This window comes from Hydra viridissima, unplaced genomic scaffold (assembly GCF_058129835.1).
Source record: "Hydra viridissima isolate aposymbiotic clone 2 unplaced genomic scaffold, HvirCarnegie_v1 scaffold_14, whole genome shotgun sequence".
NCBI classification, from domain to species: Eukaryota; Metazoa; Cnidaria; class Hydrozoa; order Anthoathecata; family Hydridae; genus Hydra; species Hydra viridissima.
This window is the reverse complement of record NW_028324313.1, coordinates 1378363-1397380: the sequence shown is the minus strand read 5'-3', so window position 1 is coordinate 1397380 and position 19018 is coordinate 1378363. Positions and strand designations below refer to the sequence as shown.

At 30.8% G+C, this 19018-nt stretch overlaps 2 protein-coding genes across 4 annotated transcripts in view; both read left to right on the top strand.

The window, feature by feature from the left end:
• The window catches only part of LOC145192957 (fibrocystin-L-like), a 49755-nt gene extending 41760 nt beyond the window's left edge, over window positions 1-7995 (top strand). For both annotated transcript variants that reach the window (XM_090072262.1, XM_090072263.1), the window contains 11 exons: window positions 76-1306; window positions 1414-1600; window positions 1947-2511; window positions 2677-3134; window positions 3302-4807; window positions 4939-4998; window positions 5761-5910; window positions 6033-6266; window positions 6513-6711; window positions 7185-7445; window positions 7853-7995. In XM_090072262.1, coding sequence (XP_089928388.1) covers window positions 76-1306; window positions 1414-1600; window positions 1947-2511; window positions 2677-3134; window positions 3302-4807; window positions 4939-4998; window positions 5761-5910; window positions 6033-6266; window positions 6513-6711; window positions 7185-7445; window positions 7853-7992 — 4991 coding nt within the window. In that variant the 3' untranslated portion in view covers window positions 7993-7995. The remainder of the gene's footprint in view (window positions 1-75; window positions 1307-1413; window positions 1601-1946; window positions 2512-2676; window positions 3135-3301; window positions 4808-4938; window positions 4999-5760; window positions 5911-6032; window positions 6267-6512; window positions 6712-7184; window positions 7446-7852) is intronic.
• Window positions 7996-9808: 1813 nt separating this feature from the next.
• The window catches only part of LOC149878713 (fibrocystin-L-like), a 58932-nt gene continuing 49722 nt past the window's right edge, over window positions 9809-19018 (top strand). For both annotated transcript variants that reach the window (XM_090071295.1, XM_090071296.1), the window contains exons 1-8: window positions 9809-10032; window positions 10470-10553; window positions 16841-16964; window positions 17138-17225; window positions 17523-17580; window positions 18042-18132; window positions 18294-18347; window positions 18432-18511. In XM_090071295.1, coding sequence (XP_089927421.1) covers window positions 9969-10032; window positions 10470-10553; window positions 16841-16964; window positions 17138-17225; window positions 17523-17580; window positions 18042-18132; window positions 18294-18347; window positions 18432-18511 — 643 coding nt within the window. In that variant the 5' untranslated portion in view covers window positions 9809-9968. The remainder of the gene's footprint in view (window positions 10033-10469; window positions 10554-16840; window positions 16965-17137; window positions 17226-17522; window positions 17581-18041; window positions 18133-18293; window positions 18348-18431; window positions 18512-19018) is intronic.

The window sequence follows — 19018 nt, the reverse complement described above, 5'->3', positions numbered from 1 at the left end:
AACTGATTATCTTTGTGTTAAAGTTAAATTTTTGCATTTATGAACATAATTTAGTAATACAAATATAATTTTTAGCTATGGTCACTGGTAACCTAACATATTCACAACAGCAGGTGCTGCAAGAACTTTCTAACAATCAAATCAGCGTTGAGTATTTGATTCCTAAAACACTAATGTTGATCAATTCACCAAGTTCTGGAAGTAACGAGACAGTGCCATTTAAAGTCCAGCCACAGTTTAGGCTGTACGACTATGCCAACAGATGGGTTGAAAATGTTGGAACTAAACTTTTGCCGTGGAAAATAACTGCTAGTTTAGTGAAAGGTTTCGGAGATCCCAACGCACAATTAATAGGAAACACTACAGTGTCTTTTGACAATGGGACCGCTGCTTTTTCTGATCTTGCAATAACTCATAGCGGTACTGGTTATCGTATTTTCTACAAGGTTACATATCCTGTTAATCTTTCGTTTTCAATAGAGCATGGTAACTATCTGATTCGTGAGAGGATGCTTGGCGTGCGTTATATTGCTACAATGAATGCATCTGGCGCATCTATCCCTTTCCCTGTTCAACCTGCAGTCTTTATTTTTGATAAGTATACCGGAGAAGAATTGAAAAGCCTCAGTTGGAAAGGACAGCAGTGGACAATAAAAGCTTCCATTGCAACCTCTCAATACCCCAACAACACGGTAATTGGAGTTGCCGATATTACAAATGGGTCGCGAGCCTTCAAATCTCTCAACATCAGCAAAAGTGGTTTGAATTACAAGCTCAGACTAAGCATCGGTGTTTTTCCAAACTCAAGTTATGTTTTTGATGAGTTTGTTACAAATTCGTTTAATGTTTTGGAGCGCAATTTTAGCTACAACGTTAAAACTTCTCCAGCAAACTGCAACGATACTGTTGTTTGCGGTCAACAACCGCAAGTGGAGGTTTGGAACGTAATACCACCTGGAGCGGCAGAATATGTGAAATGGGACAATGTATGGTATGCGGAAGCATATTTGTGCAGGAACTCAAACACATTGCAGGGAACAGTAAGGCGTGAAGTTGCCAGCAACGGAGTGGTTCAGTTTACAGACTTGAAGTTTCAAAAAAACGAAACTAATGTGAAGCTCTGTTTCAGATTTTTGAAAGACTCTAACAGTACTCTACAATATTCCAACACCACGATTGATTCTGGGTCTTTTACAGTTGCAAAAAGATTGTTTTATTTGAAGCTTTCCAACCAGCTCACAGATGTCACTGAAACACTTCCCTTTAAACAGTCACCAGTGGTGGTGGTCATGGATGCAGGAACAGGGTATCAATTCTTTTAACCTGTTTTCCTATTTGTTTTCCTAGTTTAATGCATTAACTATGTGAATGTGTTTATAAGTTTGTAATAAGAGTTTTTCACTTTTGTATCAGCCTGCCAGCAATCCCTTTATATGAAAATTGGGTGATCACTGCATCTTTAGTAAACAATGGTGAAGCTTTATTACTCGGTAATGTCAACCAGATTGTTCAAAATGCAAGTGCACTTTTTAGCAATTTGTCTATATCCTTGTATGGATCTAACATGCAACTGAAGTTTAAAAGTAACTTTGGACAGGAGGTAAACAAACCAAACATATTTTTAAATGTTTTTCTGTTACTATTTGTATTGAATATTTCACACAACTTTTTCAAAATAAATAAAAAATAGCTTTTTTTTTCAGATTGTTTGCATTTTTTCTAAAAATAAAATGAAAAATGTTGGAATTTAGCAAATGGTTCATTTCACACGTTTTTGTTCCTGCTCTGTGTAATTCTAGCCTAATTCCTGATAAATATTTTTTCATTAACAATGGATATAGTGCTTAAAATAGTAAATTAGTGGGAATTATTATTTGTGAAAAAAAAAATCTGCTACCATTTGCTTTTACAAACAAAAAAGTTTTACAAAACTTTTATTCTTAAAGGTTCTCTCTGCCCCGTTTGAAGTTAAGTACAAGAATGATAACCCACCAAAGTTTACATCGGAGTCACCAGATCAATTAGATATCTTGGAAAACTCTCCTATCAACACTTTAGTTGGTAAGTTTGTTGCCATTGATTCAGATGGTCGTGGCCAGTCCAATGTGTCATATACGATAAAGGGATCAAGTTTGTTTAAAATTGACTTGCTAACTGGGGAATTATTTGTTGCTAGTAATGTAGATCGTGAAGCCACACCTTACATAGTTTTAACAATAATAGCCACAGATAGTGCTCCTTTTCCTTACCAATTGTCTAGCGAACATCAAGTTGTTATTGCAGTTGAAGATCAAAATGATAATCCCCCAGTATTTCCTGCTGAATGTCAAACATACCTGTCATATGAAGATTTAAAAACAGGAGCAACAGTCATGGAGCTATCAACCTCAGATCTAGACACTGGTTTAAATGCAGTTGCTCAGTACAATATTGCACCTGGTAGTCTGCTGTTTTGGAAGTATTTCAGAATAAATGGGAGCAATATTATTTTAAATCAAACTGTGAAGTTAGGTAAATTTTTATTTATTTATTTATTTTTTTTGAGATTTTTTGTGGGTCTAAAGTTTATTTTCTCTTCATAAAGAGTTTTTGTTTCCTTTACTAATAATGCAGTAAATCAATTATAGTAGTAGTAGTAAATTACTATGTTTTCTTTAAAATGTAAATTTTGTTTAGGGCAAGGCGGAATTGATGAGCTTGATGTCGAGTTTACAGTGAATGCCACAGATATGGGTATTCCTGCAATGTCAACCCTTGGGAATTGCAGTATTTCAATAATTGGGGAAAACAAAAATGGGCCCTATTTGTTACACGATCAGGAAATTGAGGTATTCTCTGATGATCTGGTGAACCCGATTGAGAGTGTTGTTATAGCAACCATAAATGCTACAGATGATGACCACGGACGAAATGGGCTGATCTTTTATTCTATGTTAGATGGTGATACTGACAGCAATTTTGATATCAACAACGATGGCAAAATCAGTTTAATCAGCAGCCCTACTCTAGGGTTTTATGATTTGACAATACTTGTCAAAGATGGTGCTTTGAAGCCTAAAAACACCACGTGCTCTGTGTTAGTTTTTTTTAAATCTAAGAGCACTGCTGCATTTACCATTACTGCAGGTAGAAAGGTAAGCTAACCCATCGTTTGGTTTGCAGAACATTAGTTTCTCAGGTTTTTGGTTTTAAGGCAAAAGCCAGAGAAATTGATGTTTTTAGTTTTTTTTAAGTTGGATTTTTTTAGAGATTAAAAGAAATAAAATAAATGTTGTTCAAACATGTTTTTAAATGATTTCAGACGTCTAACTTGATGGAGTTTGGAAACAACAGATCTATTCCGTTCTATCTGAAGATTGGTTGGGAGTATTTATTAGCTTTTGACATGGACATCACCTTTAGTCAAATGTTGACTGTAGAATCTGTGGCTAGCGACTTTGACTCCATACGTTTACCAGAAAAGAAAATAAAGTTCACTGGCATAGCTGATATTTCAGAGAGAAAAAGAGGATTTGTGAAGTTTGCTGAGATGACTTTTAGTTCTCAAACAAGCAAACAGTTGAGTTTTGAATACACCATAAATCATGTTGTTGATCAATCTCTAAATCAGATTAAAGTTATACCAGGTTGTCCTCAAAATGTATCCTTTGACATACACAAAGACTGTGTGTTTGACATACTCGATGTTGCACGTTTGAAATGTTATCAAAGTGTAAATGGTGATACTGCTGTTGATTCTAAAAACTATGCAATGGATACTGATCGAAATGGGGTCATTGACTTACAAGATGCTATAAACATCTATGACATTTATCTCGGTAGAATTGAGGCAATTTCAGAATTGCAAGTTAAACAGCCTTCACTGACATCAGATTGTCAGTTTTTAATATTGGCGGTTGTAAAGAACTTAGGTCTAGGTTCTTTAAAGCGGCTTGATTCCAAAATGTTTGCTTTAGTTACATTTTCCAATAGCATTGTTCACGATCAGTTGTTAAGCTCAAAAGTGAGCTTGGTAAGCAGTTACAAGTTTAGTGTTGACAGCAAAATTAAGTATGTTGATATTATTGGCATGGATAAAAGTTTGGACGGATATTTTTTTAGTGGAAGCGACTGGTCTGTTCAAGCTGAAGATGTGGGTCTTTCGTTTGTTTTAGTTCCCTCAGCAGTCTCATCTACTACTAGAGTGATGAGTACACTTAGAAGGAGTTTTGGCCAGAGCGATGAAGTTCAGTCTATTGTTTTATTTCCAAACAGTTTGGCTTTTGAGTTTGGAAGCTCTTTTAGTCCTCAGCTCACCATAACTTTTAAGGAAACAAGTCACAGGTGTAAAAACCCTCTTGTTACCACTAATGTTCAAATGATGTTTGATTACAATTATGATTTATATGTGCAACCTAACAAAACCTTGTTTGAAAGCCAGTTTAAAGCGTTTTATGAAAAGCATGAGCTTGCTAATCATCGTGTTGTGACAGTTGCAAGGATTAATGCAACGAAAGGGAGTATTTACATTGATATGGACATTTTGATAGAAAAGTTAGAGCAGGATTCACTTGTAGCTGATCTCTTATCAGATTTAATTGAAGGTAAAGTTGAGTTTCAGTATGGAAATGTTTCATTAAAAGCAAGTAATTATTTGTATGTCGATGGAAAGAGCATAAAACCAAAGGAATCAAAAAAGAGTAATTCTTGGAAGATTGCTGTTGCATGCATATGTGTTGTTTTATTTTTGGCAATCATCTTTGGATTGTTTTACTTACACTGGAAATCTAAAGAGAAAAAGAAGAGCATCGAGCAGGCCGAAGATAAGGTTTCTTTTCTTAATTTTTTGTCTTTGAAAATATTTATTATGCATTTTTTTTTGTCATTGAAAAAAGAAAAAGAAATTTAGCATTATGTTAATATTAATATCAGTTCTCTTTTTAATTATCTTATGTTCAGTGTGATGATCAAATCATATCAGATGATAAATCAAGCAGTGAAGCATTGAGCTCAAAAGCTGTAAGCTTTACATTGATTTGTTTAATGTTTTTGTTTTTGTTTTTTCTATTATTTTTTATTCTTCTTCTTTTTATATTTTTATTATTATTTTTGTTGTTGTTGTTGTTGCTCTTCTTGCTAATATTTATTTTATCATTATTTATTTAACAGTTATTATTTTGTTTTTATTTGCTTTTGTTTTTATTTTTATTTATATTATTTTATTTCTTTTTTTTTCTTTTTTTTGTATCTTCATTTATTATTTTTATTGTTTTTGTTACTGTTACTGTTATTGCTGTTGTTGCTGTTGTTGTTGTTACTATTATAATTATCATTTTTTATTGTTTTACTATTTTTATTATTATTGTTATTATTATTATTATTATTGTTGTTGTTGTTGTTGTTGTTGTTGTTATTATTATTATTGTTGTTGTTGTTGTTGTTGTTGTTGTTGTTGTTGTTGTTGTTGCTGTTGTTGTTGTTGTTGTTGTTGTTATTATTATTATTATTATTATTATTATTATTATTATTATTATTATTATTATTATTATTATTATTATTATTATTATTATTATTATTATTATTATTATTACTATTATTATTATTATTATCATCATTATTGTTGTTTTTATTATTATTTTTATTATTATTAGCGTCACTATTTTTATTATCGTTTATTTTATCATTACTTAGTATTATTGTTATTATTTATAATAATATACTATGGCTTTTGTGAAACGATTTTGTGTATGTTTGGATAACCCTTGAAAAACTGCATTTTAGTATTCAATCAAGGATTTTGATTGGCTTCATCAAGATTTTTATGTTAGTCAGTCTGAATCTAACTCTATGAAAAACGTAGCTGATGAAAATGTTCAAAATGAAGATTCTTCCACAAATAAGCTTCATCCATCTTTAGCTGATAGTAATGAGGCAAGTTTATTTAAGTTATTAGTGGTGAGATCGAGTGAAGATTTAGAGCCACTTAATTAGGAGCCACGATTATAGAGATTTAATCATTTATCATTAGTTTGATTACTTTTCTGTTTTTTAAGGAGGAAAATAAGCTTGTAACAGTCGACGATAATGTTGGTTTTAATAATTACGGCTATGATCAAACTATGCCTTCGAAGAAAGTTATGGCTCGCTCTGAGTCCTTAGAGAAGAACTTAGATAATGCTGAGAATCGTGAGATTGCTAGTCGATCGATGAAAAATGTGAGGGATATTTTCACCAGTGAAGAATGTTTGCGAAGTGATGTAAAGAAGGATGATGAACCAAATTCAACGGTACTTCTTTTATTTTTAAAGTTAATAAGTGTATAAGTTTCAGAAGCTTCTATTGTTTTCTTTTGTTATGTAAGAAATTTTATTATTTAATTTATTCTTGTTCTTTTCAATTTGTTTTTTATTGTAACAAGGATTTTATTACCTTGTATTTATTGTTTTATGTCCAGTACTTTTTTCTTTTTTTATATTACAAGTTTGTTTTTTTACAAACAAGGTGTCTTAACATATTGTTAAAATTTTACGCAGCATTTTGATCAGCCAGTCAAAAAATACGGCCTTCTTCCACCGTTAGTATTATCTACAGTGTCATCAAACGCTGATAAAACGGATCCACTTCCAATTGACCAACCACTTCATGTTATGGAAGCGAGAATGATTCATGATAAAGAGATTTTGCTCAGTAACGGTTCAACCACTTTGCCTGGAGAATTAACTATTAACAAAGGTAAATAGTAAAACTAGAAATAATCTTATTTTTCTGTATGAATTAAAAAAGAACTGGATAAATTAGGATCTCCTCAGGCCTAGAAAAGGCCAATTAAGCCTTTATGAAATCTGATGGAGATGTTAAAAAAGCCAGAGATTTTTCTAATGCTGTGCAAGCTCCAATTTCGTTCAAAAAATTTACAAAGTTTAAAAAATCAACGAAGTTTGTATTGTTTTAAGGTGAGAAAACATTTTTGCAAAGTGACGACGACAACTTTTAAATTTTATTTCACTTTATTATTTTGCTCATTATTTTAATTTATAATTTTAAAGTAATTTAATTTAATAATTTAAAATAAACTAATTATAATTGTTAATAATTTTACTTATTATTTTGATTTATACTTTTAAAGTAAATTTTTTAATAAACGGATTATAATTTTTATCTAAAGATAACGACAACAACTTTAAAGTTTTTTTTTTACTGTTCAGAGGAAGGAGTCCGATTGTTAGAGATTCTGCAAATGACACCTGGCGCTGTTTCTTCTTTCCAGTACGCTGGCATGGCTCGTGCTGATATGGACAAATCGTTGTCTGTTCTTCGTCCTTTAGTTAAAAAGGCGATCGGAAATGAAACAGATTTTGTATTTGTTTCTTCCCATAAAAAGACTGTTCACCCGGCAACCGAAAACACCGTTCTCGCTCGTGACGTGTTCAAAAAACAAATCAAAGTGAAGATGTTAGCTGCAGACGGTAAGTTTTCTTGACACAAAATCTGTTGCTTGCAATAGATATTGATTGTTCACAAAACTTCAATTGCAATAAACGATTTTACGTTGTTTTCGCCTAAAGTTAGACGTTTTGCAGGTTTTTACAAACTATCGTTAGAGTCTTATCAGAGTTTCGCTGCTGTCTTTTTGTTTGTTTGTTTGTTTTCTTGTCGGAATGTTTTAGTGTTCAACTTATAGACTTTACAAATTCGATAAGACGTTTAAAACCCTGTTTACCCAAACAATAAAACGCGGTTGAACTATAACATTTTAGTTTGAAATACGATTATTGAAACGTGTTTTATTGCTGGTCTAAAGTTGTTTATTTAGGTTTTAAAATAATTTTTGGTAATGATGTTGAGGCTTAACGATAATGTTCTTGTGTCTTAGAAATTACTGAGGTTTACTGCATTTGTGGTGAGCCGAGCACTTTAAAGTGTGCCAGTTGTGCCAAGCAAAGTTACTGCAGCGAAAAATGCAGACAAAGAGATTATTGGTTGCATAAAAAATTTTGTTCGAAGAAAATTTGATAATATTTTAGGGTTTCACTTGCACTACGCCTTTTTTTGATTTGTTTTGATGCTGCTGCAAGAGTAAGTTCCTCAAAATATGCAAAGTTTTATGCTGTTGCAGTGTCGTTGAATAATTTTTTGATGTTTTCCGATCTTAAAGAAGCACTTAAAATTTTTTTTGGGTCATGTGAATTTTACATGCCATGTTTGAATAATGTTTAAAATTTAAATATTTACAGTATTTAAGAGTTAAAAAAAAAAATTATATATATATTTATGTATGTATTACTACCGTTAAATAATTCAAAATAATATTCCGAAAAATATTTAAACGTGAATGGAGTTGTTTATTTAGCAAAATAAACCCCAATACCTAATTTTTATTTTTTTTATTTTTTTGCGTTTTTTTTTTTTTGCGTTTTCTTTTTAACAAATCTAATGGTTATCCCATTGGATGAAAGTCTACCAGATTCTAAAGTAGAGTAATTAAGTCGGTTAGATTATGTGACGGAGGGGGAATACCTTTCTAGTTGACACTCTTCTTGCAGAACCGTTTTGTGGGCCTAACTTTTTCTTTTTTATGGCGAATACGAGATAGCAAAATAATGGCTTCACTTTTTTGTTACATCCGGCTGACGGTTGTAATCATTCTTTTTGGGATAAGAATAAATCTTTACCCACTTTTTTTTTTGCAATCCAAGTTCTAGTTTCACTGAACAATCTTATCTAATGATATTGCTAAGAAAAAAATATATAATTTACTACGTTTTTTTTCCTATTTGGTTAAAGTGTTACATTCGCAAAATTCATCCGTTAAAAGAACAGCAATCAACAAGTCCTGAAAAAAAAAGTCTAAAGAAGGCTTTTTTTCATCACTCTAAATTGTGGGCCCCTCTTCCAAAGTGAGATTGAAGGCAAAAGTTCCACTTCCCTGCGCTCACCCCCTCCTCTCTCCAACTAGGCATTTGGATTATAATTTGATATAAGTTTGATATAGTTTTATTCATTGAGGCTAGAATTTGGGTTTCAAGAGTTTTTTCTTATCCTAAAAGGAATGAGTCAGCTGGATGCAATGATATATTATATATACTAGATGTCTAACTTCGATCCGAAATGTGAAGCCGTGGGCGTCATTTCTAATTCGGGCAAAAACGTGCATTTTTAACTTTTATTTCGCACGTCGGATATAGTTTTTGCCCTTATTACAAATGGCGGATATAGTTTTTGCCCTTATTACAAATGGCGGATTCAATTTGTAAACAAAAAAAGCGGCTTCACTTTTTGTCCAATAAAATCCCGCAAGTTAGACATCTAGTATATATAATATATCATTGGCTGGATGTGACACAGATAGTGAAGCCATTTTACAGCCTTGTGATTCGCGACGACAATGTTTCTGATATAATACGAGATTGACCAAACATATGCAAGAAACGTCTCACAAATCAATGATCTCGACTCGCGACAATTTTTGACTTGACTGATCAACCTGTTCGTAGCTCATAAGTTTAAACGTTTTAATGAGAGTATTATTTCCAAACAACGTTGCTTTACAATACTTGAATTATTTAGAATTTTCCAGAATTTTTAGTCACACTTTGAATTTTAAGTTAGAAGATTTTATTTTCATTTTTAATAATTGTCTTCATACAGCAACTTAATTATTTTGTTACGTGAGAAACTCAGACTTCAACTTTCATTAAATGCACGTCCATCATTAAATATTTAGTATTGACAGCGAATAAGATATTTTCGCTTGAATACATTTGCATGGATCAAATTTGCTTGAATCAACGTTGATTGAATGTTGGAGAAAAGTTTGCGTCACCATTTTAATGAGACGGAAGATATTGACGAAGAATTCTTAATGAACCAATAAACGTTAGTAACTTTTGTTAAAACTGCTCATTACAAAAAAATGATAGTATGTTAGCACATTTTTGAAGGCGTCTAGAAGAATAAATATAAGAATAGAATCAAATGAAAAAGCGATAATGAAAAGCTTGGAAACTAATATCTGCTTCCTTCTTTTACTTGTCCAAGGATCTCCGGTTATTGGTAGGTACCATTTTTTTGAGCTTATTGTTTGCTAAACACAAACTCTTTCAATGCCTTTTTTCGAAATGGCCAATAATATAATAGTAATAATAATAATAAAAATTTAGTTAAACACCAATCTACGTTGAATAACCATTTTTCGAAATTTAGAAAAGTTAAGTTTATAGCAAAAACAAAAAACAACAAAAAAAAATAGTATAATGTAATCCAACCTCTTTGAGTAAGAGTAAAATACTCTTCATTCCTTTTCTAAGCTTAACATATATTAACATTTATTAACATATCTTAACATATATTAACATAGATTAACATAAATACTCATTATTCGTCTCCTAAACTTTAAAAAAAAAGCTTAATAAAGAAGCTAAGAAGACTAATGTTCAGGAGAGAAATGAAAAGTTTTTCAAAATGATACTGATGTAATTTCAATACTTTAGTTACAGCAACACCCGGCGTTTACTCAATTCAACCGAATTGCGGAAGCATGGCAGGGGGTACTACCATTAAAATTTTCGGCAAAGGTATTATTTCCAGTTTTTTTATTAAGAATGTTCGACGTGTTGTTAACAAAAAAGACCCTTTTTTGTATCCGATTACAAGCAGCTGAAGTCCTGAACTTCAGTTGCGTGAATATATGCAACATTTATGTATGAACACAGATTTTATTTACACTTTGTAAAGATTTACGCAATATGCAGATGCAAATAGAAGTTTCAATATGGTTGTTCGCTACTCCCAAGGTAAAAGTAAACATTGTGTGACACGTACAAAATGTTAAAACCAGCTGACCAACGAAAAACCAACTTTAATGATGATTGTTGGTCATTAAGTAACTATACTTACACCAAAACTTTCATTTTAATTCCCAGTTCTCTCATTTTAATTCCCAGTTCTCTCATTTTAATTCCCTTATTTGAAAGTGCTACATGGGGGAATAGAGCATTGATACAAAAAACGCTTGCATTTTGTGATTGAGGATCTGATGTGTGTATCTAAGTAAAGAACCCAACCCAATGACCAACAATGATCGTTGAAAAAACCTCAAAAATCTTTCATAATTTTGTCGACTTTCACAGGAAATTTCATTCCACCTCCCAGTTTTCTTATTTCAAAATGCTACATGGAGAAATTGAGTATGGTTACAAAAAACGCTTGCATTTTGTGATTGAGGATGGGATGTGTGTATCTAAGTATCCTCATTTGCTGACGCTCTTTTTCTCAAATGGTTTTTTTTTTTTTTAATTTCGAGGGATTTTTTCTTAAGTTTTAAAACTTTTTTCCTTTTTCAACCTTTCGATTTTTTACTAAAATGGACTGAATATTGCAATCATCATATACCTAGACCTACCACAAACGATGTTATTTAAACTCAGTGAATATTGAAATCTAAACAAATTTGGAAAACCGCTATTGAGGTTATTTGGATAATCAACACTCATGAACAGTTTTATAACAATTTAGAAAACTCATATTAAACGAAGTGTAGTGATAACCTGTTTTTGCTGAATTTGAAATAGATATATTTGGGAAAATGCCTGAAGACATTCTCAATAATTTAAAATCTTTGGGTATTAGTCGTCAGTTTGCATATTGCACTACAAGTCTGTTTGTGGATGTTAAAGGTATTGAAGATCAGCAAAAGAGTTGTCGCACACGAACTGCACGAACTCCAGAGGTACTCAAAGCCGTAACAAAATTCTGAAATCTTCTCCATATACATAATTTTATCCCGAATTTGTATGTCCCGCGTTATCAAAACAAATTTAAAGATGGGGTTTTAACGAAGATACACTTATCATTTACATACTTCATCTCTTAGGGACCTCAAGAGAACCAGGGCTAAAATACTGGCTTAGCGGTACGCATACAACGTGTATTGCAACATTAGGGTGGAGCGATTTACAAAGAAATTAGAATTAGGTGAATAAAAAAAGAGCCGAACTTTCTTTTTTAATTTAGCTGAGAGTTCTTCATGCTTTTCTTTACCTTCAAAAATGACATTTTTATTGAAAATAGACGTCGTCTATTGTGAAAACATGCGTGCACAAGTCAAATATGTTTAAAATGCAAAGAAATTCAAATAATTGCAACTAATTTATCCACATTTTAGTTTATCTATTATTGACATTTGCTTTTTTTTAAGAGATTTTAAAATATTAATATCAGATAGAGATGCCTAAAACTCGTAAGGAATGGTTTCGTATGGTTTTTGGTTTAAAAAGAATTCGAGAAGAATGTTCTTCCTACAAAAGCAGATCTTATGAAACATTTTCATATTTGTAGGCTGTTCTTAAAGGTGAATGCTAATGGAAAAGATCCATCGGTGAGGGATTTATCAAATATTGTGCTGCAAGAGTTGAAAGGTATATGGAACAAAGCATCCATTCCAATAATTTCCGATCAACGAATTTTGTGTTTGATTGTCTAGAAAAAAGAATCTTCTTAAGTTACAAGACAAGGCGACCATGTTTAAAAAATATGTAAAATAGCTATGTTTGATGTATGCTTCTTTTACTGAGTGTCATTGCAAAGTTAAAGTTTGTATAAGGAAAAGGTACTTTCTTGTGGATCAGAGAACAGTTCATAGAATGGCAACCGGTAATGTTGATAAAAAAATTACCCACCTCTTTCCGCCATCTAAAACAGCATCTAGATGGGAAAACAAATTATCCTACAGAATTCAAAGGTTGAAAAATTGGAAAAATATTTGGAAATAATTGGAAACTGTGAGAAACTAATAGTTATTTAATATAAACCTATTTGAAGTGGAACTTCCAAAATAACTTCCAAAAATCCAAAAGAATTGTACTGTAAAGTGCTGATCAGAAATATCTTTTTGACATTTGTAATGCAATCTCATGAGGTAAGACATCAATATCTTTGTGACTGACAGATCCTGGAAAGATCTCATATTTACTTTGGTCAACAACAGCCAACAGAATTTTAAGGTTATTTGTATCCACAATAAATCCATCATTAGATCTCAAAATTTTGACCAAGTATGTTGTTAAAGTATACTCTGCCAGCTGGTTTGAAATAAAAATGAAACCAACTTGTATGTATGGATCCAATCATTTCTTTGGAATGGTAAAAAAATCTTGTTTCTTATACAACGAACATGAGACACAAGATTTATTTACCATACCTAAGAAATGCCTATTTCTGTCATCCTAAAGTTATTTTGCTGGCTGTGTTAGTGGATAAAAGAATGCATATTGCCTTGTAACTTAAGAAGATTTAAGTTTAAGGTTTAAGATGAGTTTTCAAATTTAGAGAATCCCATGATAACCGGATGACTATTCGAACGGTTAAAATGCCAAATCAGAGTTTAAATGCTGGAGATTACAATTGATATTGCGAAGATGCCTTGCCACACTCAAGCAGTAGAATGACGCATAAAGATTGTATCAAATATTTCTACATCAGTTTATGGTTGTAAAGCAAGAGTTGGAGTCATTCGAGCTAAGCTAACATCTCAGTGTGACTTACCTAGATTTTAAATTAAAAAACACTTTACAAATTCATTGAAATAAATAAAAAATTCTGTCTGAGGGATTTTTAAATGAAATGCTTGAATTTCTTTGTTACCTTTTTTTTACGCCTCAACTCTCGAGTTCCACATTTGGGTGGTTTGGTGGTTTCCATAATGCCATTTTTTTTTATTTAAATAGGACATTAGGGAAGAGTTGTAACAGTTTTTTAAAACCGAATGCCCTTAATGGCGTTGACTTGCTTGGTTCAGGACTGAGATTTTTTTTCGATACTTCCATTATGTTATCATTCCAAGATTTACAAGCTCCTTCCCAGCAGGCAAAAAGATATCTAAAATGTATCTAATATCCATCTGGGAATTGGTCTAAAAGATATCTGAAATTCACGTCGTGAATGAACGCTAAGTAGACGTCTATCTTATAGACGTCTTTTAGATGCATTTTATACGATAAAAAATAAATAAAATAGACGTATATTGCGCATCTTTTATATATCTAAAATGATGCACCTTTACCAAATAATTATCTTCTAATCCTTTTGAATCTACGACGTCGTTGTTGGTATGAACTTTTTGTAAAGGGCATAATTGTATCTAGATAAAAATTGTTCTTATTTCAAGAAAAAAAAAAAGGCAAATAACTCACACCAGTCAAACTTCTAAAAACTCCTTCCTCTCACTGTTGTTTTTAACTGTTTTTCTCTATGAAAACGTTATGTACACAGCCAACCACTGAAGGAGTTTTTGGCGTTGTTAAAAACACCATATATTACTATAAAAATACACATTTATATTAAAATTACATTTTAATGCACAAATAAAATATGCACAAATAAAAATATCAACTTAAGAATAACGTTCTTATCTTTCAGATCATGAAGTGATTTTTATTAAAATGTTATGCACTGAAACCATAAAAATGTTTCGTCGTTATATTAGCAAGTAATTTATAATAGCATGTAATTTTATTATTAAAAACTCATTAACAATCATTATCATTATGACTTATGTCGTTCATAGGTTAGTGTAAACTTAGCTATGTATAAACTTTTATTCCTTTCTTGAAACAAGTTTCCGCCATGCACGTTTCTTAAATGGCGGTCATTTATAATAATCCTTCTGTAAAATCAATTTTGTCTTAAGTTAAAATTTCTTCTTTCTGTTTAACTGATCTATGGAAGATATTTTAAATGTATCTATATTTTACCGAAAAGAGATATCTATGTTTAATCTTGTTTATACATCTAATATGCGTTACAATTGGATATAAATAGAATCACTGAAGTTAGACCTTTTTTCGATGTCTAATATACGTCTAAAATATAGGCATCAATGATAGATACAAATTAGAGAAATCTTAGATGATCTAGAGACGTCTTTTGCCTAATGGGTTCTACCATATTCAATTTGTAATTTTTTTACCAGAGTTTTCCGTCGCCCAGGTAAGATGCCTTCAAAGAATGACCTTGCACATAATTACGTTAATAGGGTGTGTAATGTGAGCTTGTGAGGTAATGGGAGCCTCGTTTCTTTAAAATTTTTTGAGAGGTTTTTTAAATAAAAGAAGTTCTGAAACTTTTTTTTTAACAAAAAACATTCAGAACATTAAATTTATTTAAGTGAACAATAAATTAGGGCCCCATAGGAAACTTTATAAAAGTAATCTAAAAGTTTTCTATGGCAAAGTTACAACAGTTTTACCCCTAGTTACACTATTGGCAACCCTCCTAGTGATTTTAAAAACTGTTTCATTTCATTTTTTATTTGTTGAAATATAAAAAGATATTTTAGTAATCAAATAAAAGTTTTTAAAACCGAACAATTTTAAATTAAACCGAATTGATGTTTTTCTGCGGTCAGCATCCAATTTTACCAACAACTTTTTTTTTTTCCTAATTGTTAACACAACTATTTAAAGTATACAGATATCAATATTTTTTGAAAGAAATAGTAAAATCATTAAAAGTACAAGTTTTAAAAAGAGAAAAAAACCTAATACACATTTATCGAAAGCATGCAGTAGCAAGCATAGATTATGGTTGCAATTGCATGTCGGGCGTGGCCCCTCTCTTTCTTATTGATAGTGGGGCTCACCCAACATGTCTTAATAAATACTGTTGTTGGTTTCATTATTTCTCAGAATCATAAATATTTTTACAGTTGCGATATTTTGTTGTAATTCAAACTATATTACATATTAAATATGCTGTTGCTATGAGCAATGGATTAGCGTTGATGTCCTTAGCAACGTGTGCCGTGAAAGTAGAAACCAATTTTTCTTATTTTTTCCTTTTTTCGAAAGAAGAAAAAATTTTTTCGTGCTTTACTGTGAATTCTACGTCTAGAAGTCAATTTTCTACGAAGTTAAATGGCATCAAAACTTAAGTAGACTAAAAAGAATATGAACATTAAAATGAATCAATTTTATTTTGAAATTCAATCCCATTAAGGAAGCTGAAGAAGTCATATAAACCAGAAGAAAAAAAATACTTTCCTACTTTTTTAATATGCAACTTTTTGCGCCTCAGGTAATATGAATTTAAACCTTTTTTGCTCTGAAAATCTCTCCACCCTAATGCATATGGAGTCTCGAGTGGCATCACAAATTCAATGAATTCAGGGAGATCATCTGGCATCTGTAATGGTTTTGCAAGGTGTGTCGTATGAAGAGGTTACCGAGCTACATATTTGTGATAAGGATGAACGTAGGCAAGTACATAGTTGTAGCAAGATGACATTTTGAGTAGTTGTAGCAAGATGACATTTTGAGCAAGGTCTTGAAGCCTCTTTATGAGACCATGTATAGTTCTGGTTGGACTTATACATGGTCTCATAAATTGGATTGAATCAGATTTATACATTGTCTCATGGTCATAGATTCAGCAAAATTCTGATCAAGTTTACAAGAAAATGTGCACACAAAAATGGTTGAAAACTCACACACCAGAAGAGCTGAAGATTGGCCTTCTGGAAACAGATCTAAATCTACAAAAAAACAAAAAAAAAAAGAAAAAAAAGAAACTTTGGTGAGTGTTGCAGGATTGTTGTTTGCTGTCACATTTAAAAATCAGTGTGAAGGTGAAAAAGGGTTTTTTGAGTTAGGCTTTCAAATCTGAATTAATTTATTCAAGTAGACAAAAAATATCAAAATGTAACCAAAAACACTGTAAAAACCATATTTATATCAACGCAAAGTCTTATCTAAATGGGCCTTAATAAGTTTATTGATTCAACTTTCTTCGAATCAGTAATCATGTTGTTGTTTGAGTAATGAAATTTCTTATGAATAATAAAAATGAAAAAATTCTTACATTTTAGAATTCCCTGATCAATCAACTAATACAGTTGTTGTGATGTTAACAAATACTGTTTCTTATGTGGTAAACTATTGTGATATTATCAATACAGCCTCCAGCCATGAAATTTTAAGTTGTGAAACAAGGTAAATAGCTTTAGTAAATTTTAAATAAAAAATAACATAGCTAAATAGCTTTACTTGGTCCAGCTAGCTAAAAGTATGTTTGACTTTTGAGTCTTTGATAATAGTTATGATGATAATATATTGCTGATGTCAGTTGTTGTCCAACATTCTTTATAATAAACAATGTTTTTAAGAAAAACTTCTGATGAATCTACATTTGATTACTTCCTCACTGTACTTGTAAATGGAGTGGAGGTTTCTTCACCAAAAATTAATTTCTATGTAAGGATTATATTCTCTCTCTCTCATATATATATATATATATATATATATGTATATATATATATATATATATATATATATATATATATATATATATATATATATATATATATATATATATATATATATATATATATATATATATATATATATATATATATATATATATATACACACACACACACACACACATGTAATTATAAGTTAATTTTAGCAAAATTTTTTTATTACAGAAAAAGTAGTTATATAATTTTGCTGCAAAATTTTATACCTCTTTTACTTCTGCATGTATTTCAGCGTCGAGATGGGTGTACTCCGAAATTAAAAAAAGTTACACCATCAGCTGGTTTACCTGGTATCATTTTCTTTCCTATATCATTACGTTTTAAACTGATCACTGTACATCCATAGTGCATATCATAATATAAACAAACACTTTTTTTTTCCCTGTACAGTTTAATTTTACATGGATCACTGTACATTTGTAGTGCTTTTACATAATATTACATAAATATGATTAAGTTTATAGTAACAAATAGTTAGTGAAAAAAAAGGTAGATACTAATATTAAAAAAGCAAAATCTCTAATCAAACTGGTAATACCATTTTATGAAACATTTTCTATATTTGAATTTGTTGTTCTTTAAAAAAGTTTGCATTTTCACTTTTAAACAAATTTCATTCTCAATTTAAAGTATAAATTATCTATTAATTATTTGCACTAGTTGAGTAATTTAGTTTTATTTTTGCTTATCAAACAAAAAACTGCTTATGTCTTATAGATTAGTAGAATGAATGCTAACTTTCTGATTTTAGGTGAGACAGTGCGTCTGGAAGGTGTTATTTTTACAAAACAAATCAGCAGATTATCTGCAGATTTTGATCCTAACAACAATGAAATCTCAAAGTATTTTTTGTTTCTAGTTTTTTAGGTCTTGATTAATTTTTAGTCAAGAAAGAGATTATTGAGAAAAATATTTAAGTACTTCTTTAATACAGATTCTGTATATACCAACCTACTATGTAGGTGTTTGTTTTTTATCCTGAAATATTTTTATTTTTTTTAAGAATGTTTGTTGGGAATGACATATGTGAATCTTTCGATCCTGAAACCAACGAGCTGTATATATTTTTATTTGTTTTTTTAATTTTGATATATGTTTAGGAAATTTTATTTTTTTAAAATTTTTTTACTTTGTTATTCAGCATTGGTGTTATTGACCTGACTCCATTTTATTGGTGGTATGATGGCTGGGTGATGTGCTCACCAAAAATAAAGACTGTTGGTAAGCTCAAAAACTCTTCTAAAGAAGTTTTTTTAATTGCATGTTGTTAATATTAGAAGTTATGAGACAAAAAAAGATATTTATTTGCTTTTTAACTAAAGTTTTGATGGGAAATAATCAATCATTTGAAATCGTTAGTTTGGTTAAAATCTTTAACACTGGTAAGAACATGTTTAAGTTAAATTTCTTGAGTGAAGAGTATTATTGAAAGAGAAAAAAAATGCCAAAAAGTATCAAATAAAAAAGAAAAATAAGTTCTGTTTTTACTGACAATGATAGTGGGTGATGAATTGAATTATCAAATGTGCTGTAATTAGTGACATTGGTTCTCTCTCTTACCAATTAATTTTCTTAAGTAAAAAAATCCCACTGTTGTTGGTTTAAGGTTTACCATTCATTTCAGTGAATATATATATATTCTGTGAAAATCTCTTCTTTCCCTTCACAAGTCCTTTTATTCTAACACTTCTTCAAGTTGAAATGGAAAGAAATGGGAAACTGGTTACT